Below are 26958 nucleotides of genomic sequence, written 5' to 3'. Positions count from 1 at the left end.
TTTTTCTAACCTTTTCCACTAAGTTACTCCAGCACTTTGTGACTCTTTTTGTAAAAAGACCTGCAGCTCCTTGTGTCTATGTCTTAAATATGCACACTCCTGTGCCCTCATTAAGGCTTAAGGCATCAAGGCTAAACCTTGCATTAAACGTTATTTCCTTATCATGTATCTATAACGGCAATGGCTCGATTGCAATCATGTATTATCTTTCTGCTGAATGGATAGCACGCAACAAAAGTTTTTCGCTGTACTTTGGTACACGTGGTAATAAACAAAACAGCTTAACTATTATCTATTTCTCTAAATATTCACAATTCCCATTAATCGACGACCACTTGATCAGCTCCCCACCACTGATGGAGATTATCCCTATTTACTGCTGTCTGTCTACAAATGCCAGTACGTGATAGGACAAAATAGGACCTACATGGTAAATGGTAGCAAATTGAGGAATGCCGTTGAACAGAGGGATCTAGGAATAATTGTGCATAGTTCCCTGAAGGTGGAATAGGGTGGTAAAGAAAGCTTTTGGTGTGCTAGCCTTTATAAATCAGAGCATTGAGTATAGAAGTTGGGATGCAATGTTAAAATTGTACAAGGCATTGGTGAGACCAATTCTGGAGTATGGTGTACAATTTTGGTCGCCCAATTATAGGAAGGATGTCAACAAAATAGAGAGAGTACAGAGGAGATTTACTAGAATGTTGCCTGGGTTTCAACAACTAAGTTACAGAGAAAGGTTGAACAAGTTAGGGCTTTATTCTTTGGAGCGCAGGTTAAGGGGGGAATTGATAGAGGTCTTTAAAATGATGAGAGGGATAGACAGAGTTGACGTGGATCAGCTTTTCCCATTGAGAGTAGGGAAGATTCAAACAAGAGGGCATGACTTCAGAATTAAGGGACAGAAGTTTAGTGGTAACATGAGGGGGAACTCCTTTACTCAGAGAGTGGTAGCTGTGTGGAATGAGGCAGGCAGGTTCGATTTTATCATTTAAAAATAAATTGGATAGGTATATGGATGGGTAAGGAATGGAGGGTTATGGTCTGAGTGCAGGTAGATGGGACTAGGGGACTAGGGGAAAATAAGTGTTCGGCATGGACTTGTAGGGCCGAGATGGCCTGTTTCCATGCTGTAATTGTTATATGGTGATGCTGTCTCATCTTCCATTTTTGTGACATACAATGGCCCTTTATAAAGGTAATTGTTTGGCCACATATTGATCTGAAGATCGACACAAAAAGCCGGAGTAACTCAGCGGGACAGGCAGCATCTCTAGAGAGAAGGGATGGGTGGCGTTTCGGATCGAGACCCTTCTTTAGACGTCTGAAGAAGGGTCTCGACCCGAAACGCCATGCATTCCTTCTCTCCAGAGATGCTGCCTGTCCCACTGAGTTACTCCAGCTTTTTGTGTCTAACCTGCATCTGCAGTTCCTTCCTACACATATTGATCTGAGTTGGGGTTTGAATTGAGGGACATAACGCCAATCATTCTGATTAAATCAGCATAGCAGGCATTATAGTTTTCTATCACAATCCTTGCACATTCCCAATTCCTTTATATTTCCTTCGCTCCATAGATGCTGCCTTACCCGCTGAGTTTCTCCAGCATTTTTGTCATCCTTTATATTAGAGCTAGTGTGCTGGATGCGTTTTAAGAAAAAATAAAAACAACTTTGCTTTATCCTCTGCCTCTAAAATGTTCTCACTGTTGGAGAATGATTGAATGAATAGGTTTATTGGCCAAGTATTCACATACAAGGAATTTGCCTTGGTGCTCCGCCCGCAAGGGACAACATGACATACAGTCAATGACGCATAAAACATTAAACATTAACAATAAAACATTATTGATTAAACATGTGAATTAAATAAAATACCAGAGCAAAAGGAGGCTACAGATTTTTGGTTATTGCGTAGAGCTACTGTTCGTGGGAAAAAAGCTGTTTTTATGTCTGGCTGTGGCAGCTTTGACAGTCCGGAGTCACCTTCCAGAGGAACAAGTGTAAGTGAAAACTCACGCCGATGGTGTTGGGAGCAGCACAGAAGAAAAACGTCTCCTTGCTAATTGAGATGGATGGTGTCATTTCAGCATATCTGCCAAAACTTTGCACAGACCCTTTTTCAAAAGAACATAAATGGGCAATTAGATTGCAAATGGTAATTTAGACAATTTAGCAGTAATTGAATAGGCCCTATTATGATTTTTAACAAAAAAAATGGGGTGTGCCCGAGTACTTGGTATTGATGATATGTGGGATGGGGGATGGTGTAGGAGAGAGCTTTACTGAAATAGTTGTGAAAGTGCCAGCCCAGCGTTTAGTGCTGGGGATAAATAGGATCGAGGGGTTGAGGAGGATGTGGAGGCACAGAGGATGTTTCCAGTCGTGGGAGACTCGCGGCATAGCCTCCGAATAAAAGGACGCGCCTCTTGATAAAAGAATGCACCTCCAGAATGGAGGCGAGGAGGGGTTTATTTAGCCAGAGGGCAGTGAATTGTGAAAAAAATAATTGGAGAGTTTTTTTTAAAGGGTGCTTGATCGGTTCTTGATTTGTTCATGTTATAGGAGCAGAATTAGGCCGTTTGGCCCAGCAAGTCTACTCTACCATTCAATTGTGGCTGCTAAATCTTTCCCTCTTAACCCAATTCTCCTGTCTTCTCCCTGTAATCTTTGACACCCTTACTAATCAAGAACCTGTCAATGTATTTTTTAAATTAATTCATTCATTCATCATCGTTCAAAACATTAGCGACGCAGTGGTGCTGGTTTCCGACGGGAACGGTTACGGACGCACCACACATCTCTGTCCTCCAGTTCCTGCGGACATTTCCGCTGCTGGAAGTATAGGATGTTGGTGTGTGTGCTTTATCATCATTCCTTAAAGGGCTTTCTCACGGTGCGACCTGACGCAAGACTTAACAAGAGTTTAACATCGTGGGAACCTCCTGCGATAACAGTACGGCATTCGTGGACCACCGAGGACCTCCGTGGTGCTAACGGCAGGTAGTCGTGTAACTTTGTAAGGTCGGGAGAAAATTCAAACATTTTTGAATTTCTCCAAGAGTGACTTGAGCACTTTTTGGTGAGCGTTGCAACATTGTATGAACGCAGATGCCAGTGCGATATCCGTGCGATATCCGTAATGACTCTTGCGGGTACCGTGGGAACTCCTGCGAACGGTAAACCCGGAAGCTTGACAGAGGGGACATAAGGTGAGTAAAAAAGGTGGTCTCAATATCGCCAATGGACCATGTGTCCATCGAGGACGTCCCACCTAATTGTCATTGTTTGAGAATCTTTTTCACAGTAAGACTTGCAGAGATGCCTCTCAGAAAAGCGCAAAGAAAGGGGTCAAAGAAAGTCAGAAAGTTTTTAGCCATGCAGGTAAATGAGGAGGAGACTCAGCAAGAGAGACAGGTGGAGAGGCAAGAGGAGATGCCAGAGATACCACTGCCTGTGGGCTCCTTGGAGCAGGGAGAGGGTGATCAAGGTGGATTTGAGATTGCCTCCCCAGTAGCTGTTGCCTCCCCAATAGCCTCAGCAGACGATAACATAAAGGGAAGATGGCAGAAGGTAAGGCCATATAACTTCAATAGGGAAGTTTAATGTTATCCATGATTTAAAAACATACAATGCTACAGATGTAAAAGTGCTGTTTTTGCAGTTACCTTTAATTTATCTTATGTCTGTCTGTTCCCTGCAGCTGCAATGTAAAAGTAGTGGCAGACAGCTTTTACACCCTCTTTGTTTGAAGTAGGAATCATGTCACCGTTGAAACATGGGCTTAACCCAGTGAGACTTCCTCTTAATTCTCTTTTTAATTAATCTCACCCTTCTGCCTTCACGCAAGCGTTTTCGATGTACATGTTGCGCTAATGCATACAGCGCGTCCATGAAAATAACAACCAGCCTGTACTCGAACCAACTTTGTATAGGCATGTCTGCAAATGAGCCAATTCTACGAACGGAGGATATTTATATAGTGTGTGAAAAAAAGTGACATCATTTGTGCCACGTGATTAACTACACTACAGTCCACGATGGTCATTCACGATTAACGGGAAAGATCGGGAGACAGACAAGTCACTCGCACAAATGACACAATTGCCGAGTACCGTGGGAACTCTTTATCTACCCCCCGTTATATCGTGCGGAACTCGTGCTGGACCACGACCACTTCACTCTGGTGACATCTTGCGTCAGGTCGCACCATGAGAACCGGCCATTACAATGCTATGTACGATAGTGATCGCAACTTCTACTGAAGTGTGGATGGCCGTTGGCTCGCTAGGAGCTCATCCGCCCTTTGACAGGTCTTGTTTTTGGTCCTGCTGGCGGTGGGGGACTATCACAGCCATTTGTCGCAATGAATTTCACAGATTCACCACTCTCTATGACTATTTCTTGGTGTTCTTGGCCAAATAACTATGAGGAGAAATTCAGGATTAATACAGGGAGGGGTGGGGGAATGTGAATGGGTAACGTTCTGCCATGCCAAAGGCTCTTGCTAGACTGTGCTGACAATTCAGTGTAAATTGTAATCCTTTAAGACCCCCACCATGCGGATGTTTGACAAACGGCCCCAAGGAGTGAGCTCAATTAATGGAGGAAGCCTTTGTTTTCAGTATAATACTGATAAGATCAGTGCTTTGAAGTTGTTCGCACGTGCCTTTCTGCATCGCCCTGTCTTTTGCAACAATTAAGTAACCAAACATAAAGGGTAAATTCCCATGCTTATGTGCCACAGAATTATGTGGTTATGTGGAATGACTGGTATAATTCATATTTAGAATTTTCGTAGAATGGGATTAAATAATATTTACGGGGCAGAAAACAGCACAGCTAGTCGTCCTGCTGCCTCACAGCAACAGAGACCCGGGTTCGATCCTGAGCTTGACTGCTCTCTGTATGAAGTTTGTACCTTCTCCCTGTGACGACATGGGTTTTCTCTGGATGCTGAGGCTTCTCCCCCACATGCCAAAGACGTGCGCCTTTGTACATTAATTGGCCCCTGTGTATTGCCCATAATGGGAGTGGATGAGAAAGTGGGATAACATCGAACTAGGTGTGAACGGGTTATCGACAGTCAGCATGGGCTGAGTGGGCCGAAGGGTTTGTTTTCACACTGTGTCTTTCAATCAATCGTTCAATATTGAATTTAGATCTTGTAAAATTACAAACTGCTAAAGTTTAATCATATAGTCAGACTTTTAACCACGGTTTAAACATATATGAAGCTATTTATCTTAAGCAACTTAGCATCTTCTGTGTTTAAGAAGGAACTGCAATGCTGGAAAATCGAAGGTAGACAAAAGTGCTGGAGAAACTCAGCGGGTGCAGCAGCATCTATGGAACGAAGGAAATAGGCAACGTTGCCTATTGTTTCGGGCTGAAACCCTTCTTCAGTCTGAAGAAGGGTTTCGGCCCGAAACGTTGCCTATTTCCTTCGCTCCATAGATGCTGCTGCACCCGCTGAGTTTCTCCAGCACTTTTGTCTACCTAGCATCTTCTGTGCAGTTTTTGAATATGAACTTTGGGCATATAACACCATAATTTTCCTCTTTCTTAATCTTTTGAATTTTATTCTTGTTTCAGCCGTGGGAATAGGGTCATGGTGTTTCCACATGACACTGAAATATGAAATGCAGGTGAGCAACTGCACAACTACCAGTGTATCAATTATATGTTTAAGCTCTCATTTCCTAACAGCCCTTCACACCTAACTTATGTCTTTGGTCTTCCTGGTCCACATCCAGATGTGACTAATAAACTTCCGGTCAACATCAAAATCAACGATGGACCCATACAACTGCAAGGATCTAAACAATTCATTGGCACCTGAGTTATTTAAACTGGGTCTGGATGTCATTTTGTTACTTGGATGCCCATTGCATCGTCGAGCGTATTACCTTGTCAAGTCAAGTCAAGAGAGTTTATTGTCATATGTCCCAGATAGGACAATTAAATTCTTGCTTTGCATCAGCACAACGGAATATAGTCGACACAAATACAGAACATATCATATCAGTGAGTCCATATACCTATCATAATAGTTTAGTTTTTGTTTCATTTAGTTAAACGATACGGAGCCTGTTTCATCGATCCCCGCACACTAACGCTACCCTACACACACTAGCAACAATTTACAATGATATCAAGCCAATTGAACTACAAACCTGTAGGTTTATAGAGTATGTGAGGAAACCGGAGATCCCGGGAGAAACCCGTGCAGGGGAGAAGGTCCAATCTCCATACAGATAGCACCCTTAGTCAGGAGTGAACCTGGGTCTCTGGCACTGTAAAGGCAGCAACTCTGTCACTGCGCCCAAGTTGCTGAACCTTGTGGTGAGGAGTTTAAATGATAATCTGTAAATATTGCACTGTGCACTATTTTCTTTGATTGTGCACTATTTCTCTCCTCTTTTCACCTGAACTTGAGGTGAACTTGAACTCTGAACTAGAGATTCTGCTGTAGTTGCTGTCTACTCCTTTCCTGCTTTATTCATGAGCAGTGGTGATATTCATTATGACAATTTGTTTCTGATTGATATCCCTCCCTCCAGTTTTAAATTTTACTCCTCCTCTTCTCCCCTCATCTGTAAGACCAGTTTGCCAGCTTTGTCACTTAACCCAACCATCTGCCTATCAACCCCTCCCCCCCCCCCAATCACCTGTGTCCACCTCTCATTTGCACAGCTTTTTCGCTTTATGTCCTCACCACCCCACTACAATTGGTCTGAAAAAGTCCTGCCCTGAAAAGTCACCTATTTCTTCCTGCAGAAGTGCTGCCTGATTCACTGAGTTACGCCAATACCTTATGTTTTAGTTGTAACAGTGAAGGTCACTTTAAAATGTGAATGTTGCGCTTTTACAAGAGATCTAAGTGAGACACTTAAAATAAAATAAAAATTTGATTGGAACCCAATGGTAAAGACTCTTTAATAGATTGACATCTGAATGGTTTGTCATGAAAAGCTAAATGAAAATCAGTTGTAAAATTCCAGTCAGAGTGAAGATACATTTGTGAAGGTCAAACGTAAGAGGTAAATATATCGTAGATGGCTGGAGCCTGAGGAACATCTTTTCTATAACATGGTTTTATAAGAAGGATTTTGGGGCCTAGTTCTAAGTATATTAGCGACAAAGAGGGGTTCTGGAGGCTGAGTGGCAACCTGATGGATGTAAATAAAATGATGAAATGAATAAAGTAGTTGGTCAGTGTCTCTTTCTCTCTTTCCCAGGGTGGAAATGTCATATACTGCAGGGCATAGGTTCAAAGCAGGAGTGAGAATGTTTAAAGGAAAGTCAAAGTCAATTTTATTGGTCACATGCACCCGAAGGTGCAGTGAAATGAATTTGCCAGCAGCGATAACCTTAAAAAAAAAAACAATACACAATATAATTTAACACAAACATCCACCACAACATTCTTCACTGTGGTGGAAGGCACAAAGTTCAGCCAGTCGTCCTCCCTTGTTCACCCGTGGTCGGGGCCATGAACGGTCGAACACACTCCGCGGCTTGGAGTGCCCAAACGGTACTTTCTTATTGGAGACCGCAGCTTCAGGATGCTATAGGCCGGCGGTCGGAGCTCTTCTCCGGCGATCTCCGGAAATGTATTGGGCAAATTCTTCTTTATATAGACCAGTGGTGGGTGCCTGGAACATGCTGCCAGAGAAGGTGGTGGGTGCCTGGAACATGCTGCCAGAGAAGGTGGTGGAAGCAGATACATTTACCTCTCAAATTTAGGCAGACACATACAGAGGCAGGGAATAGAGGGATAAGGACCATGTGCATACAGATGAGATTTATTTACATTGGCATGATGGACTGAAATACCTGTTCCTATGTTCAATGTTCTATACCATATTCAATGTTCACCAAGCTTCTGATAATCTACCCTAAAAACCCTTCCATGCCTCAATTTTTGTTTGACAATACCTGCATTAAAGGTGCTATGTAAATGCATTAATCTTGCTGGACTGAAGGCAAGGTGTTGGCCATGATATGAAGAGAGTGTTCTACTTTCACCTGACCCTGGGTGCTAATAAGGTCTTAAGATCACAATTGATAGGAATAGAATTATGCCATTCGGCTCGTCAAGTCTACTCTGCCATTCATTCATGGCTGATCTATCTCTCCCTTCTAACCCATTTCGCGTGCCTTCTCTCCATAACCTCTGACACCTGGACTAATCAAGAATTTTTCTATGTCTGCCATAAAAATATCCACTGACTTGGCCTCTACAGCCTTCTGTGGCAAAGAATTCCACAGATTCACCACCCTCTTGACTGAATACATTTCTCCTCATTCCCTTCCTAAAAGAATGTTCTTTAATTCTAAGGCTATGACTAATCCTAGACTCTCCCACTAGTGGAAACATCCTCTCCACATCCACTCTATCCAAGCCTTTCACCATTCTGTATGTTTTAATGAAGTCCCACTCTCATTTTTCTAAACTCCAGCGAGTACAGGCCCAGTGCCAACAAATGCTCATCATAGGTTAACCTACTCATTCCTGGGACCTTTCTTAGAAACATCCTCTAAACCCTCTCCAGAGCCAGAACATCCTTCCTCAGATATGGTGCCCAAAATTGCTCACAATATTACAAATGCGGCCTGACCAGTGCCTTTATAGAGCCTCAGCATTACATCCCTGTTTTTGTATACAAGCCTTCTTGAAATAAATGCTAGCATTGAGTTTGCTTTCTTTACTGCCAATTTGATTTGCAAATTAACTTTTTGGGAATCCTGCACCAGTTCCCAAGTCCCTTTGCATCTCCGATTTCTGGATTCTCTCCCTATTTAGAAAATAGTCCATGCCGTTGTTCCTACTGCCAAAATGTATGACTCCACACTTTGCTACACTATATTCCATCTGCCACATCTTTGCAGAAGGACTTGGACAGGTTAGGAGAGTGGGCAGAGTCCCTGCCTCATGTGGCACCTTATCAAAGGCTTTCTGAAAATCTAAGTAAACAATCTACTGACTCTCCTTTGTCTGTCCTGCTATTTACTTCTTCAAAGAATTCCAGCAAATTTGTCAAGCAAGACCTCCTCTTCACAAAGCCATGCTGACTGGACTATTTTGTCTTGAACTTCTAAGTACTCCCTAACCGCATCCTTTATAATGAACTTCCCAACCTCCAAAGTCAGACTAACCGGCCTATAGTTCCCACTATTCTGCCTTGCTCCCTTCCTGTGCAGTGGGGTAATATTAACAATTTTCTCACCAGACCTCTCCTGTCTCTAGCGATTCTTGAAATATCACTGCCAATGTCTCCACAATCTCTAAAGCCACCTCTATCAGAACCCCAGGGTGCAGCCCATCCGGCCCACGTGACGTATCCACCTTCAGCCCTTTCAGCTTCCCAAGCACCTCCCTAGTAATAACCAGTCCACTAACTTCCACCCCCTGACTCTTGAATTTCAGGCATGTTGCTGGAGTCTTCCACTGTGAAGACTGATGCAAAAAAAGTTATTTAACTCATCTGCCATTTCTTTATTCCCCAATATCACTTCTCTTGCATCATTCTCCAGTGGACCAACTTCCACTCTTGCCTCTTTCTTATTCTTTATGTAACTGAAGAAACTCTTTTATATTATTGGTTAGCTTACCTTCGTAATTCATCTTCTCTCCCCGTATTGCCTTTTTAGTTACCTTCTGTTGTTCTTTAAAATCTTCCCCATCCTCTGGCTTCCCACTAATCTTTGCTCCGTTATATGCCTTCTCTTTTAGTTTTATACTGTCCTTGACTTCCCTTGTCAGCCATGGTCGCCTCTTTCTTCCCCTAGAATCTTTCTTCCCCTTTGGAATGAAAAGATCCTACATCTTCCGGATTAATCCCAGAAATTCCTTCCATTGCTGTCCACCGTCATCCCTGTTAGGGTCCTTTTCCAGTCAACTTTGGCCACCTCCTCCCTCCTGCCTCTGTAGTCAGTCCCCTTTGCTCATCTGCAATACCGACACATCCGATTTCACCTTCTCCCTCTCAAATTGCAGATCAACATTTATCTTGTTGTGGTCGCTACCTCCTAATGGTTCCTTCCCCTTGAGTTCTCTTATCAAATCCGGTTGATTACATAACACTAAATCCAGAATTGCCTATTTCCTGATAGGCTCCACTACAGGCTGCTCTGAGAATACATCTTGGAGGCTCTCTACAAATTCTCTTTCTTGGGGTCCAGTACCAACCTGAATTTCCCAGTCTACCCGCATATTGAAATCTCCTGATGTAACTTGTACCCTGTATGCTGGCTAGTGTTTGGGGGCCTGTAAATAACTCCCATTATAGTCTTTTTACCCTTATAATTTCTCAGCTCTATCCCCAATGACTCTGCATCCTCTGTTCCTATGTCAGCCCCCACTAAGCACTGCATTTCATTACTTTACCCCATCCCCTCTGCCCACCTTTCTGTCCATAATTGCATGTCGTAATTCACCACTAACCTTAACATTGTTGGTGCTGCCAGTCACCTACTTTATTCTTCCCGTCCTAATCACTCATGTAGTGTATCTTTGCTGAGTTATGACAACGGATGTGAAGCTTTAAAATAAAACTTTTAGATGGTAAAGGGCCTGTCCCACTTAGGCGATGTTTTTCGGCGAGTTGCCGGCACCCATCATAGTCGCAGCAAAATCCAGCGGGGACCAGAAAAAGGTACGACTGTTTGGGCGACTATGCACGACCATAAAGGCTTCACCCCGCGACATGTCGACACGTGGCGCCTGTATGGTCGTGAGTAATCGCCCAAAGAGTCGTACCTTTTTCTGGTCGCCGCTGGATTTTCAACATGTTGAAGATTTTCGGCCTGCCTGCTGTGACTATGTCGGGTGGCAGCAAGTCGCTGAAAAAATCACGTAAGTGGGACAGGCCCTTTAATGTTGTGCTAGTTAAGAAAAAGAGCATTGTATCCATGGCAACGTGTGGGAACTGTGTCACTCATTTACCGTATATTGGGTTGGGAAAATGATGTCATGTACAGTCTGCTCTGGCATTTAACCTGGGTTTACATCAGTTTTTCTATGTATTTTGTTTGTGAAATTCATTTGTTTTTTTTCCTTTGTCATAGTTGTTAGATGAACTTCCCATGATCTACAGCTGCTGTATATTTGTCTACTGCCTGTAAGTACTTCCCTGTTAATGGAATTCTCATCATAGCTGATAATCTGTGCCCACCCATGTGTGTCTGGTTCGCATTACTCAAGTTCCAAAGAAACATTCAGGAAGTGTGAAGGAAATCACATTATTTTCGTATTTATTGAGTAATAAGTGTGTCAAGGCATTGGTCAGAATCTTTTGGCATTCCTTAACCTTAGTTTAGTTTAGAGATACATCGCGGAAACAGGCCCTTTGGCCCACCGAGTCCACACCGACCAGCGATCCCCGCACACTAACACTATCTACACACACTAGGGACAATTTACATTTATACCAAGCCGATTAACGTACAAACCTGCACGTCTTTGGAGTGTGGGAGGAAACCGAAGATCTTGGAGAAAACCCACGCGATCACGGGGAGAACATACAAACTCCGTACAGACAGCACACATAGTCGGGATCGAACCCTGGTCTCTGGGGCTGTAAGCCCTGTAAGGCAGCAACTCTACCGCTACGCCACCGTGCCGCCCGGTTTATTCGTATTATTCATTTTATGTTATCTCATCTACTCTGAAAGGTCATAGTGCATACACTGAATAAAGTTCAAGTCTCCAGTGGAGAATGGTTGGAGGGTGAGAACAGACGGATACATGTTATAACTTCTAACTCCATCGTTATACTATACTTTGTTTTATTATTTCAAAAGAAACGGTTAATTTGGCAAGCAGTTGCTTGGAGCATGGAAATATCTTTGTGGTGAAGCTGAAAGAAGTCGATCAGAGTTTGGAATAAGAGATTCTAAAAAGTGCTCAGCATGACACACAGTTCTGTGAGAAGAACAGGGATAACAGCACAGTGGGCAGTACAGCTGCTAGAGCCACTGCCTCAGTGTCAGAGGCCCAGGTTCCATCCTGACCTCTGGCCCTGAATGTGTGGAGAAAACCGGAGCGCCCGGAGAAAGCCCACATGATCATGGGCAGAACATACAAAATACATGCAGACGGTGCCCTTAGTCAGGTTCAAACCTGGGTTTCTGGCACTAAGGCAGCAGCTTTACCGCTGTGCCACCGTGCCACCCGTTGAGAAGACTGGACTTTGGAAAGTACTAGGCTTTGAGCAGTGAACAGTACTGATATACCGTAAACTGTGGGCCAAAACATTTACATTGAGGACGAGTTCCATCAACTAACCTTGCTTTACCTTGAGTTCAGAAGATGAAAAGTTGTTCTAATTGAGCTGTTTAAGATGATTAAATGATTTTCTGGGATAGATTTAAGAGGAAAATCACTTGATCTGGGTTTGGACAGTCCAGAACAAAGGGTGTAACAATAGGGACAGGACGTTCTGGGCTGATGTCAGGGAATCACAACATAGACGGGAATAATGCGATCTCCCCAAGTGACTCACTTCACTCTTTATAGCTCCCTGACTCCCTGAGGGACTGAGCTATAGGGAGAGGTTGAGTAGGTTAGGAAATTATTCCTTAGAGCGCAGAGGAATGAAGCATGATGTTATGGAGATGTATAAGATCATGCGAGGAATTGATGGGGTAAATGCACATCTTTTACCCAGAGAAGGGGAATCTAGAACTAGAGGACATCGGTTTAAGCTGAGGGGGGGAAGATTTAATAGGAATCTTTTTTATTTTTTTTATTTTTAATTTTATTTTTATTAGCAGTACAGTAAATCACATTAATACAACGCATATATCTTATTACATTATGTTGTACCACTTCATTTTTTGAGCTTTAAAAAAGATAGAAATAAAAGAAGTAAGGAAAGTAAGCAAGAATCGTGAAGGTGCAGGAAAGTGTTGGGAGAGGAGAACCCCTTAGGGAAGGAATTAGAGAAGGAAGTAAAGAAAAGAAATAAGACCCTAGAAAGAAAAGAAAAAAAAGAAGAAAGGAAAATCAATCGCTCTATTGTAACACAAAACTCGGCAAAAAAGGATATACCAACCGTCTTTTTATTAAAAATTTATTTTATACCCCCCATTACCAGATCCTGGTAGCCTTTATGTTTTAACTTATTATTGCTCCATAAATGCGGACCACGTCTTTTGGAAGTGGTCTGCTTTGCCTGCTAGGAGGAGTCTCATCTCTTCCAAGTGTAGTGTTTCGAACATGTTTGAAATCCACATTTTTGTTGTTGGTATTGGAGCATTTTTCCAAAATTTGAGTATAATCTTTTTTTCCATTATTAGCCCATAATTAAGTAAGTTCTTTTGAAACATATTTAATTCTGGGTTACCTTCCGATATTCCAAAAATGATCCATTCTGCTTTGGGTAGTAGTTTTGTTTTAAATAATTTTGTGAAGATTTCAAATATTTCGTTCCAGAATTTTTGTATTTTTATACAGAAAACAAAAGAGTGCGCTATGTTAGCTTCTTGGGACTGACATTTATCACAAATGGGTGAGACATTGGGGAAAAGATTATTTATTTTAGTTTTTGAATAATATAGTCTATGTAATGTTTTATATTGGATTAGAGTATGTCATATGTTGATCGAGCATTTATGCACATATAATAAGTGTTTATCCCAGCTCTCTTTTGAAATGTTTATAGCTTGTTCTTGTTCCCAGTCTCTTCTAATATTATCGGTTGTAGGTATTTCTATATTCAAAATAATATTATATAAGTATGATATTAGATTTGCTGATTCAGCCTTTATCTTCATGGCTTCATCTAATAATCTGGGGGTATTTAATAGGAATTTGAGGAGCAACATTTTTTAAACAAAGGGTGGTTGGTATATGGAACGAGCTGTCAGAGGAGGTAGTTACAGCTGGTACTATCACAATGTTTAAGAAACATTTAAACATGTACATGGATAGAACAGGTTTAGAGAGATGAGAACCAAATGTAGGCAGCTGGGACTTGAGTAGATGCGGCATGTTGGTCGATGCGGGCAAGTTGGGCCAAAGGGCCTGATTCCATGCTGGGTGGCACTATGACTATCTCAAAGATAACTAAAACCCGGACAGCTGAAAATTTCAGAGCCGAGAGAAATATTATAGTTTAACGAATTAAGGAGATTTTTGAGTTTAAAAGACCATGATGTAATTGAAGGGTGTAACGGGCTCAAGGGGATATCTGCTTATTCTTTCCACAAAGATGCTCTGATTCAAATGTTGCATTGGGTGGAAAATGAAATGCTTTGGACATGCAATTATTGTTCATAATAAGTCTGAAGAGTCAAATGTGTTTTGCAGAATATTTCATGGATTTACCAGACAACTGGGATGTTGAAAAATTGAGAGCTTGTTTTCACAGATGTCTGGATTGTTCTTTGTGTAGTTTTTTAAAAAGCAGGTTGACTGTGAAGGAAACAAAGGACATGTCAAAAGAGGGCGAGACATAAGGCAAACATATCGAGTGGGAAGTGTTTTTATATAGATGGCACTGATAGCAAATTATTGAAAATATGTTTTTATGTTCTTGATTGATTCCCAGGATCGTTTAGGATTTGTCACGGGTACTGACGTAAAGTGAAGAGCTTTTGTTGCGTGCCTGGCGTAAAGTGAAGAGCTTTTGTTGCGGGCTATCCATTCAAATACTATATACCAATACATTCTAGCCAAACTCAAGTAAAGTTTAGTTTAGAGATACGGCGTGGAAACAGGCCCTTCGGCCCACCGCGTCTGTGCCGACCAGCGAACTCCGCACCCTCCACTACCCTAAACATACGGGGGATAATTTGCAATTTTACCAAAACCAATTAACCTACAAACCTGGAGAAACTCAGCGGGTGAGGCAGCATCTATGGAGAGACGGAATAGGCGATGTTTCGGGTCGAGACCCTTCTTCAGTCTGCTGCCTCACCCGCTCAGTTTCTCCAGCATTTTTGTCTACCTTCGATTTTTCCAGCATCTGCAGTTCTTTATTAAACATACAAACCTGTACGTCTTTGGAGTGTGGGAGAAAACCGGAGCACCCGGAGAAAACCCATGCAGATCACGGGGTGGGGGGGAAACATACAAACAGCACCTGTGGTCAGGATCGAACCGGGTCTCTGGCGCAATAAGGCAGCAACTCTACCGCTGTGCCACCGTGCCGACCCAGATAGTGTAAAAAGAAAAGTACCAGAGTACAGAATGAGAATGTAGTTTCTCAGCATTGTAGTTTAACAGTTATAGAGGAAAAAATCCAGTGTGTGTATTGCATCAGTTGAGGCAAAGCAATAGATTGTGTGCCGATTATTTTGTTTTAAAAGAACAATAAAATGAAAAGTAGGTTATTGCTGACTAACCCAATGCAGATTAATGGGTTCACTCCGGTATCTTTTCAGTATAAAAGCTTTACCTCTTATTCAGCTAATTTGCCCTCTTGGTGGCATCATTAAAATGTACTGGACTATTAATCCAGAGGCCAGACCTAATGATCTGGAGACAGGAGTTCAGATCCCACCACAGTGGACTATTTAGAGGAGTTAAATACAGCTAATCAAATAAATCTTTTAAAAAAGCTGTGATCAACAATAATGAGCATGAAACTACTAGATTGTGGTCTTAATAAACAAGTTGTGCATTAATGTATATCAGATATTGAAATCTGCTGTCCACTCCTAATAGATTCATGGAGCTATACAGCATGGAAACAGGCCCTTCGGCCCACCTTATCCGCGCTGACCAAGTGGCATTTTGGGCTAGTTTCATTTACCTACATTTGGCCCACCTTCCTATCCTGTTAGCTGTCATAAAATTCATAATTAAATTCACCACTATAGCTTCTTCTGGCAGCTCGTTCCAGTTACTGAGTTTAAAAGGTGCCCCTGTGGTTCTTCAGTATCCGGCTGAAAAAGGGTTGCAACCCAGAAACGTCACCTATCCATGCTCTCCAGAGATATACAAGATATTTAATATATAGATATATAGACAAAAGGTGCCGAGGAGGCCACCATTACGGCCACATAGAGCCAAGCACCGCCATTCAATGTGATCACATCGCTGTGATGGATCCACAATCGGTTACTCTCCACTTCCACTCTCCCCCCCCCCCCCCCATCAGACTCAAAGTCAAAGCCCCAAGAGCTGGCGATGGCTCTCTTGTGAAGAAAGACACAAAAGCCAAGCCGGGTGGTGCGAGGTAACACCAACGGTGACAGAGCACCCGGCTGTGGATAGATATCTCCAGTGATTCTGCCGTGCGGGGCGGTGATGTCAGGCCCCGCTCCAGGAGCTCTTCGACCCCGCAACTCGGGCGGGAGAAGTCGCCGTTGCGAGAGCCCTGAAAAGCGGTCTCCCTCCAGGGACCCGCGGGCTCCCGGTGCCGCCGTCCACAGACCTGCCGTTGGAGCCTCCGACTCTCCGGTCGGGCCGCAGCAGCAGCGCTCCTCCACCGCTCCACCCGCTCCGGACTCGGCCAGCCCCGCGACGGCGACAGTGAGTCGTAGCACCAGAGTCCCCGGTCTCTTCCTGTTGGAGGCCACTCCTCGTTGCGGCCCCAACGCCAACGGAAACCCGACGAGAAAAGGTTGGGTCTCCCGTGCAGGGAGAGATTTAAAAAGTCAGATGTTGCCTGACCCGCTGAGTTACCCCAGCAGCTGTGTCTCTTAATTCTCTCCCCTCTCACCTTAAGCCAATGCCCTCTCATTTTAGAATCCTCTACCCTGGTTTAAAAGACAATGAGCATTCACTTCAACCATGCACCTCATTGTCTTGTACGCTTCATTAATTAGGTCACTCCTCCTATGTTCCAAAAGAAAAGTCCCAGCCCATCCAACCATGCCCTATAACTGAAGCCTGCAAGCCCAGGCAACATCTGGTGAATCTCTTCTGCACCCGTTCCAACAACATGGCTCCAAAGCCGCAGTATTGTTGTTGACTCATAATTCATTCCAAAATGCCCCTTGAGCAGCCTCCCAGTTTGGAAGCAAGTAGGGCGGTCCATATGTTTAAAAATAAACCACAGATGCTGGTTTATATAGACAGGAAGATTCCGACCCAAAAGGTCACCTATTGTTCTCCAGAGATGCTGCCCTGACCTGCTGAGTTACTCCAGCACCTTGTGTCTCTCTGGGGTGGTCAATGAATGGTCTGCCAATATCTATAAAAGGATCAAAAGTAGAAGTGAAAGACACAAAAAGATGGAGTAACTTGGTGGGTCAGGCAGAATCTCTGAAGTAAAGGATTAGGTGACATTTCAGGTCGAGATCCTTCTTTAGAATGAGTGTCAGGTTAATGGGGAACGCGTTATAGATGGTACTTAAGACAAATGAATGGAAGATAAGCAGAAAGCAATGATAATCAAGGAAATGTGGAGACAGTAAGCTGGATGCAGGGTGAGGCATGTCTGAGACCCAGGTTTATAGTTGATTACACAGCACTCTATGTTAATTTACTCAGAAAATACTTCTCTTAGCTTTCTTAAAGTTTTAGCCCATAAAATGGTGTCCACATTCTCGGTAGCTGAAGGTGGACAAAAATGCTGGAGAAACTCAGCGGGTGAGGCAGCATTTATGGAGCGAAGGAATAGGTGAAGGTTCGGGTCGAGACCCTTCTTCAGACTGATGTCGGGGTGGGGAGGGGGGGGTGTCGGGAGAAAGAAAGGAAGAGGTGGAGACAGTGGGCAGTGGGAGAGCTGGGAAGGGGAGGGGAAGGAGGGAAAGCAAGGACTACCTGAAATTGGAGAAGTCAATGTTCATACCGCTGGGGTGTAAACTCCTCCTGCGAAATATGGGGTGTTGCTCCTCCAATTCACGGTGGGACTCACTCTGGCCATGGAGGAGGCCCAGGACAGATAGGTCAGATTGGGAATGGGAGGGGGAGTTGAAGTGCTGAGTCACCGGGAGATCAGGTTGGTTATTGCGAACCGAGCGGAGGTGTTAGACGAAACGATCGCCAAGCCTGCTCTTGGTCTGAGATTGTTTATGCTGGCAGTGCTTTCCTGACCAAGGAGAAACCCACGGGTTCTGTCGCTGGCTTTTCAAAGATGATTTAATGTAGGAAAGTCCAACTCTTGCAGCTGGAAAGCCAGCTGTGGTTCAGCTTAATTTCTTGGTGACGCTGTACTGACTGAAGCATTCTTCTTTAAAGCATCTGCAGTATCATGGATTCATATAATTTAAAAGCTGGGCATTGTTAGTCACCTCTCCATTGACTTTAGACTTGCGACTTTAGAGATTTAGAGATACATGGTGGAAACAGGCCCTTCGGCTCACCAAGCCCATGCCAATCAGCATTAATCTCCAAACATTTGCTAGCACTACCCTATACACTCTAGGGACAATTTACAATTTTACCAAAGCCAATTAACCTAAAAACCAACATGTCTGGAGAGAAACTAGAGCACCCGGATAAAACACACACGGACACAAGGAGAACATACAAACTCCATTAAGACAGTACCCGCAGTCAGTTTCAAATCTGGGTCTCTGGCGCTGTAAGACAGCAACTCTACCACTGCACCATTGTAATGCCCCGCAGCAAGTGCAGAAAATCCTTTCTTGCAAGTTATTCTACTGTAATTGAATTAATAGATTCATTTCCAAAGCCCCACCACCCACTTTGAGGTTCCACATGACATTTAGTGTAGCTTACCCATAGACATTAAATCATTTCTGTGTGAGTAACTCAGCGGGTCAGGCAGCATCCCTGGAGAACATAGATAGGTGGCGTTTGGGGTTGGAACTCCTCATCAGACTGATTGCAGAGGTGAGGGAAAAGGACAAAGCATGGCAGGTCATCGATGAATGCAGGGGAGGGGGTGATAGGCAGATGGCTGGATGGCAGGCCATAGATGAACACGCATAAGGTGTGAGACAAAAAAGATTAGAGAATTGCGATTTGTGCAGCTGGAGAATTGACACTGTGCAAATTGTTTAGGCACGTAGATGGAGGGGAGAGGGACAGGGCTCAAGAGGAAGGGAGGCTGTGGAGGAGCGGCGGAGGAGGAAAGGCTGAAGAGGGCAATTTATGGGAGAGAAAACACACTGTTGGCTGGTGTGGGCAAGTTGAGCTGAAGGGCCTGTTTCCACACTATCACTCTATGAGAAAGGTGTGGGGGTTTAGAAGATGTGGAATTTAATGTTTGTGTAGATAGGTGTATGAAAAATGAATTGTTTCTGTGGTCAAGGATTTAATCTTGCTTTTCCCTCGTCTTGACTGAATTTAATATGTCTTGTGCAATCTTAACTGTATGAAGATCTTTGCACTGGTGTCATAAGTGATAGGAGAAGAATGAGGCCATTCGGCCCATCAAGTCTACTCTGCCATTCAATCATGGCTGATCTATCTCCCCTCCTAACTCTATTCTCCTGCCTTCCTCCCCATAAGCCCTGACACCAGTACTATCAAGAATCTGTGCCTTAAAAATATCAGTTTCTGGAACTTGAGCCTTTATCCTTTAGTGATTGCTACTCTGTGATTGCCATTCGTATCACATCTAAAATGAGCTCAAATAGTATTTGTAAATTTAATCGGGGTGTACAAAAAATCATACGGTTCAATTGGAGAAGATAGAGAAACTATTTCTAGTGACAAAGGATGGGATAACCAGCAGGGGTAACCTGTCCGAAGAAGGGCCTCGACCCGAAACATCACCTATTCCTTCTATTCAGAGATGCTGCCTGTCCCGTTGAGTTACTCCAACATTTTGTGCCTATCTTCGGGGTATATTTAGCATTATTGGCTCTCCACCACTTTGACTGCTTTTTATGCCGGTATTGCAATCTAAATCACACTTGCGAATCCCCTAGAGTTGGGTATATATATCGTTAAAGAAGGGAAACAATTACAACGTGTAGAATTAATTGAGTAATACTTTTGAAGTGTTAACAGAAGCTGTTGGTTCTTGTTTGATGTTTTGACGATTATTTGGTGAAGGACTTTTCTTCCTTGTAAGACTGAAAGCATAACCTTTCCACACTGATGGAACCAAGGGCACCTCATCCACTGTTTGTTGATGAAACATCAAATATATCAGTCACCACTCGACTCCTAGGCGTGAACAGGACTCGTTTTTCATTTGAGTCCTTGGGTAGCCGTCATGCGTTATTTAATGTGCATTTTGTCCATGGGGTAGGACAGTACAAATCACCACAGAAAACACTTTTGCTGACTTTGCGTGGCGTAGTGTTTGTCATGATCGACAGCTCACATTAAAGACTTGTCCTTTGATTGTACATTTTTACAAGAATAGTATTGCTGGTTTTTATCTGTCACCCCCACGGGCAATATTCAGCATCTGAGAATCTGATTGAGAAAGTAGCCCCCAATTCCACAACGAATTGTAGAAAAGCAGAATAAAAGCTTGATATAGATGTTGTACCCTCCCGGTAACATCTTTGCATTTTTGCAGTGAGGAGCTCTCTAGTTTTGTCAGCTCCAGAATACAACAGACTATGGGGTGGTACGGTACATTATCTGTCACATGTACCGAGGTACAGTGAGATATATGTTTGTATACAGTTCAGTACATGTATCACTAGACATAAGCTCTTGGAAACACATTAGATAAGCATCTAGGATACAGTACAAGTGTACAGCAGTAGTACATTGAGACAGTATACAGAGTCGACAGTTTTTGTCAAGTCAAGTCAACTTTATTTGTCACATACATATACAAGATGTACAGTGAAACGAAAGTGGCAATCCCTGTGTGATTGTGCAAAACAACAGAACAGAAGCAGTATTTACATATATTTTTTTAAAAGACACAACAGTAAATGACTCCCTGGTGAGATCAGAGTTTCCGGAAGTGTCGGCGCTGTTAACAGCTGCGGCTCGCCTGCAGTCCGTCTGTCTTTACTTTTTTCTGTTGTTTTTTTTGTCTTGTTTTGGTTAAGTTTTAGTTTGTTGGGTTGTGTTAGAGGGGGGGTGAAACATGTTCTCTGTCTCTTCCTTCGGGGGAATGCGACTTTTTCGTGTTCGTTTCGTGCCCTTCTCTGCCTCCGTCTGCGCTGAGGCCGAATGGCGGAGCTGGCGGCCTCCAGCCTGCGACTGACCCCGAGGCTCCGGAGGCAGAGCCAGCCAGGACTCACCAACGAGAGGCTGGCCGTCTTCGGGGCTAAGGCAGCGGTGACCCGACTTGCTGGTGCGGCGTTCTGGCTTTCGGCGGCAGCCTGGAGCTGATGCAGCGGGGCTCGGAGCAGAGACTGCGGGATCCGGAGCTGGGGCAGCGGCCTGGAGCTGATGCTGTGGCGGGCCGTCTCGGAGCGGAGACGGCGTTCCGGCTTTCGGCGGCGGTGACATCACCACGGAGGTCCACTGGACTGGAGGGCGGCATCTCCGGCCAAGATCGATCGCCTCAGCGCAGAGGGTGAACAAGGAGGGAAGAGACGGAGACTAAAGACTTTGCCTCCATCACAGTGAGGATGTGCTTGGTGAACTCACTGTGGTGGATGTTTAATTTGTGTTTATTGTATGTTTTGTTTTTATTGGTTCTGTGTGTGACTGCAGGCAACATAATTTTGTTCAGACCGAAAGTTCTGAATGACAATAAAGGATCTAATCTAATCTAATCTATAGTCCTAATGGCCTGTGGGAAGAAACTCCGTCTCATCCTCTCTGTTTTTGCAGCGTGACAGCGGAGGTGCTTGCCTGACCGTAGCAACTGGAACAGTCCATTGCTGGGGTGGTAGGGGTCCTTCATGATCTTGCCATTGGCGCCATTTTCAAATCCCAGTTGTTGTATGTCCAGGGATCCTGACCATGAAGGCTCGTTGTACTGGCAGCGTTGTAGGGTCGGCCCTGGCCAAGAGTAACCCTGGTGTCCTCCTCTGCATATCTTATTTATGTCGCATCTATGTCCATTTATTTCCAGATTATTATCTAAATGGCGTCAAGTTGGGAAAAGGGGAAGTACAACGGGATCTGGGGGTCCTTGTACATCAGTCTATGAAAGTAAGCATGCAGGTACAGCAGGCAGTGAAGAAAGCGAATGGCATGTTGGCCTTTATAACAAGAGGAATCGAATATAAGAGCAAAGAGAACCTTCTGCGGTTGTACAGAGCCCTAGTGAGACCACACCTGGAGTATTGTGCGCAGTTTTGGTCCCCTAATTTGAGGAAGGACATTCTTGCTATTGAGGGAGTGCAGCGTAGGTTTACAAGGTTAATTCCCGGGATGGCGGGACTGTCATATGCTGAGAGAATGGAGCAGCTGGGCTTATACACTCTGGAGTTTAGAAGGATGAGAGGGAATCTCATTGAAACATATAAGATTGTTACGGGTTTGGACACGCTAGAGGCAGAAAACATGTTCCCGATGTTGGGGGAGTCCAGAACCAGGGGCCGCAGTTTAAGAATAAGGAGTAAGCCATTTAGAATGGAGACGAGGAAACACTTTTTGGTTTTCTGCATGCTTTCAATAGAGAGCTAGATAAAAATAGCAGTCAGGGGATATGTGGAGAAGGCAGGAACGGGGTACTGATTGTGGATGATCAGCCATGATCACATTGAATGGCAGTGCTGGCTCGAAGGGCTGAATGGCCTACTCCTGCACCTATTGTCTATTGTCTAGTATGGTGCCATCAGTAAAGTGATGTTGCTGTTGTAATATCAGAAACAGCAGCCAATCTGCTTGTTGAAATGTACCACATACACTGAGATAGACTCCTGCTTTGGAAGGGTTGGACTGGAGGGGCATATTCTCCATAAAGGAGAGGGACTGAGCTTTTGGGAGAGGTTGAGCAGACTATGGCTTTATTCCATGGAGCACAGGAGGATGAGAGGTGATCTTATTGTGGTGTACAAAATCATGAGAGGACTAGATCAGGTAGATGCACAGTCACTTGCCCAGAGTAGGTGAATCAAGAACCAGAGGACAAAGGTTTAAGGTGAGGGGGAAGAAGATTTAATGGGAACCTGTGGGGTAGCGTTTTTCCACAAAGGATGGTGAGTGTATGGAACAAGTTGCCTGAGGAGGTAGTTGACGCATGTACTATTGCAACGTTTAAGAAAGGTTTAGACAGGCACCTGGCATGGTTAGGTTTAGAGGGATATGGGCCAGGCAGGTGGGACTGATGTAGATGGGCTATGTTGGTCAGCATGGGCAAGTTGGGCTGAAGGGTTTGTTTCCAAATTATGACTCTATAAAGCACCGTAGAAGAAGCCCCCTCACGTTAACCTCATCAGGAGGATGCACTCCCTTGGTACCACGTTGACAGCAGTATTTTCAACATCTTTAAATCCCCCCCGCCACAGGTACCATGTAATCCCGTGCTACCTGCTCCATGGTCGGATAGTCGGTGACTAAACCCTCTCCCCCACCTGGTTTGTGGCTGTGGACCCCCAGGACGACCAAAAACAAGACCTGTCAAAGGACGGATGAGCTCCTAATGATCCACACATCGGTAGAAGTTGCGATCAGTGTCGTACATAGCATTGTAAGGCACCTTGCCCATTGATATTTTTAACAATGATGATTAAATCCACCAGGCTCAAGCCTGGAATATCTTGAATCTCATTATCTTTCCTTTCATCTGAAGAAGGGTCTAGACCCGAAATGCTGCCTATTCCATCGTTCCATAGATGCTGCCTCACCCACTGAGTTTCTCCAGCAATTTTGTCTACCTTCCTTTCATCAAAAGATCATTAAGACTCAAATTATGTTTGAACAAACATTTAGCCACCTCCTTTAATTTTTCCAAAACTTGTTGCTACGTGTTTTTATTTTTCTATTTATCTGGCCTCTGAACCAAAGATCTCCCTCACGTGACCTCTTATCTACTTCATTGGAGACCCTCGGACTACACTGGACTTTATCTTGCACTAAACGTTATACCCTTTATACTGCATCTGTACACTTTGGATAACTGTAATCGCGTATAATCTTTTCATCGACTGGATAGCATGTAACAAAAAAAGGTTTTCATTGTTCCTCTGTACACGTGACAACAATAAACGAAACAAAATAATGTGCAATATCACACTTGCCAATTGGGTCAACTCTTTGTCTGCCTCGGGGATATTTAATCCCTGACATTTCCATCCGATGCCATTTGTTCATGACCGTGTGACATTGTGGCGCTGCGGTAGAGTTACTGCCTTACAGTGCCAGAGGCCCGGGTTTGATCCAGACTATGGGTGCTGTCTGTGCAGAGTTTGTACGTTCTTCCTGTGACTGCATGGGTTTTCACTGGATACTCATGTTTCCTCCCACACTCCAAAGGCATGTAGGTTTGTTGGCCTCTGTAAATTGGCTCGAGTGTGTAGGATGGAACTAGTGTATGGGGTGATCATTGGTCGGTGAGGACTCCACACTGTATCTCTAAAGTCTAAAGACATGACTTGGCAACAGTGGTCAGATCTTCTGCACTCATGAGGTAACTGAAATATTATAGTCTGCAAACTGTAATGTGTTTGTCATTCATCTTTTACAGGGTGTTTATAGTGTTTCCTTTAGTAAGGGGTGTCATTGTGTATGTCATAATTGGGAGTTGGCTTCTTGGTTGGAAGCGAGCCAAGTGGGTTGTTTTAGATTTGGAACACTTTGTGTCTTCCAGTATTACATGAGGCAGAGTGTGGGAAGTCAATCCTCATCAAAGCCAAATAAAAGCTGATGCAATATCCTTGTATAGCAAATCTTGTGTTGAAGGAGATTTATGGATATCTTTCACACGTCATGGTGGTTTATGCAATGAGTTGCCGCAGTTGAGGCAAGTACAATAACAACATTTTAAAAGATATTTGGACAGGTAAATGGATCGGAAAGGTTCAATTAATGGTGCTTTATTGTGAGATTTTATATTGTGATTAGTAATTTTGATTTAGTGGGAGAGTCTAGGACTAGCGGCCATAGCCTCAGAATTGAAGGACGTTCTTTTAGGAAGCAGAAATTTCTTTAAGGAGGAATTTCTTTCGTCAGAGGGTGGTGAATCTGTGGAATTCTTTGCCACAGAAGGCTGTGGAGGCAAAGTCAGTGGATATATTTAAGGCAGAGATAGATAGATTCTTGATTAGTACGGGTGTCAGAGGTTACGAGGAGAAGGCAGGAGAATGGGGTTAGGAGGAAGAGATAGATCAGTCGCGATAGATCGGCGGAGTAGACTTGATGGGCCGAATGGCCAAATTCTGCTCCTATCACATGATCTTATGATCTTTATTGTGACGTGTGCACGGCACAGTGGATTTCTTTTAGCACAGATCACACATGCACGAGTCGCCATCATTTAGCTCCATTTACAAAAAGTCAAAAGTCTGGTCCACATGCTCTATGCACTGGATCTAGGTATGCCCCAGGCTGCTGCTGCTGAATTTGAATTGAATATTTTGATTTTTTTTAATTTATACAGGGACATTGCATATTGCTGATCATTTGCATGTAAATATGCAAGGTTATAGCCAATAGCTAATTTCCATCTTTAGTCCATTTGGCAGCAAAAAGAAACAATTATACAGGCACGCAACCAACTCAATTCACACAGACAAAGGCAAATTCTTGTCTCTCCCCGTTAAAGCCGTGCCGGGCAATGTCTGGCCCCGCTTGGTCGCCTTCAACCCCGCAACTCAGTGACATCGGGAGCTCCCGCGGGAGAAGCTGCCGCCGCGGGAGCTCGGAAAAGCGGTCTCCCTCCAGGGACCCGCAAACTCCCGATGTCACCGTCCACAGGCCTGCAGCTGGAGCCTCCAAAGCCCCGAAGTCTGGTCGCAGCCGCGCACCATCACAGCTCTCCACGCTCCGAGGCCGGCCAGCCCCACGATGGCAAGTTCACAGGCTCCGCGACTGGAGCCCCCAGGTCGCTTTGGATGGAGGCCGCTCCACAGTGCTAGACCCCAACGACAAAGGAGACCCGACAGGGAAAAGGTCGGGTCTCCCGTGCAGGGAAGAGATTTAAAAGTCCCCCCGCCCCCCACACATACACAGCTAAAAACAGTATAAAAACCACAGCAAACGGGACAAAAATAAAAAAAGGACAGATGAACTGCCAGGGTCGCGGCATTACAGCACCGCCATGTTCCTGGCTGTTGGGCCTCCTCCGTCGCCTTCGACTGGCTTGGCCCGTGTACCGACATCCCTCTCCTCGCCCATCCCGGGGGCACCTCCTGCAGACAACCTTGCAAGAGCTGGCTCAGAGGGATGTGGACCAAATGCTGCCAAATGACTAACTAACATGGGCTTGGTCTACATTCATGAGTTGGGGCAAAGGACCTGTTTCCGTGCCGTACGAATCTGACTCTTATTACCACCATTCCACCTCAATTAATCATCATTTTTAACACCTCTATGATCACCCCTCCTGCACTCCAAGACACTCCAAAGTCCTAGCCTTCCCAGCCTCTCCATAGAGCTCAGGCCTTCACACCATTCTCATAAATCTTCTCTTCACTCTTTCCGGATTAATGACATAGATGGTATAAAAACATGACTCAAGGGTATAAAAACACAAACTGCTGGAAATGTTCAGCAGGTAGTATTTGTGAAAATGTCAACATTTCAAGTTGATGAGCATTTGTCAGAACTGAGAAAAGTCGGAAGTGAAATCAGCTGTAGGGAAAGGGTGGTACGTTGGTTTATACAAAAGATAAACACAGTGCTGGAGTAACTCGGACTTGTTCAGACTTGGAAGGGTCCCGACCTGAAACATCCTTTTTCTACAGAGGTGCTGCCTGAGCCGTTGAGTTACTCCAGCACTTGGTGTCTTCGGAAACAATGCAGTCCATGATAGTGTAGGGTAGGTGAGTTGAGTAGAGTATTGGTTGCACCAGCTGAGAGAGACTGGTGGAGACGGGTCTGAAGTAAATGGAGCCATTTGCATTGCTGTAGTGGTTGAAGTGGAAGAGGTAATAGGTCAGAAATAACAGCAGGGGGGAGGGTAAGAAAGGGAGAGGCATGTTTTCATAGAAACAGAAACATAGAAAATAGGTGCTGGGGTAGAGGCCATTCGGCCCTTCGAGCCAGCACCGCCATTCAAT

General features: G+C 44.2%; 1 protein-coding gene across 2 annotated transcripts in view; it reads left to right on the top strand.

The window, feature by feature from the left end:
- Positions 1–26958, top strand: part of acer3 (alkaline ceramidase 3) — a 193594-nt gene that overhangs the window by 80905 nt on the left and 85731 nt on the right. For both annotated transcript variants that reach the window (XM_055664822.1, XM_055664823.1), the window contains exons 3-4: positions 5596–5648; positions 11074–11126. In XM_055664822.1, coding sequence (XP_055520797.1) covers positions 5596–5648; positions 11074–11126 — 106 coding nt within the window. The remainder of the gene's footprint in view (positions 1–5595; positions 5649–11073; positions 11127–26958) is intronic.

The sequence above is a fragment of the Leucoraja erinacea genome, chromosome 45 (assembly GCF_028641065.1).
Source record: "Leucoraja erinacea ecotype New England chromosome 45, Leri_hhj_1, whole genome shotgun sequence".
In the NCBI taxonomy this organism is placed as follows: Eukaryota; Metazoa; Chordata; class Chondrichthyes; order Rajiformes; family Rajidae; genus Leucoraja; species Leucoraja erinaceus.
This window is presented reverse-complemented; position numbering and strand designations above follow the sequence as displayed.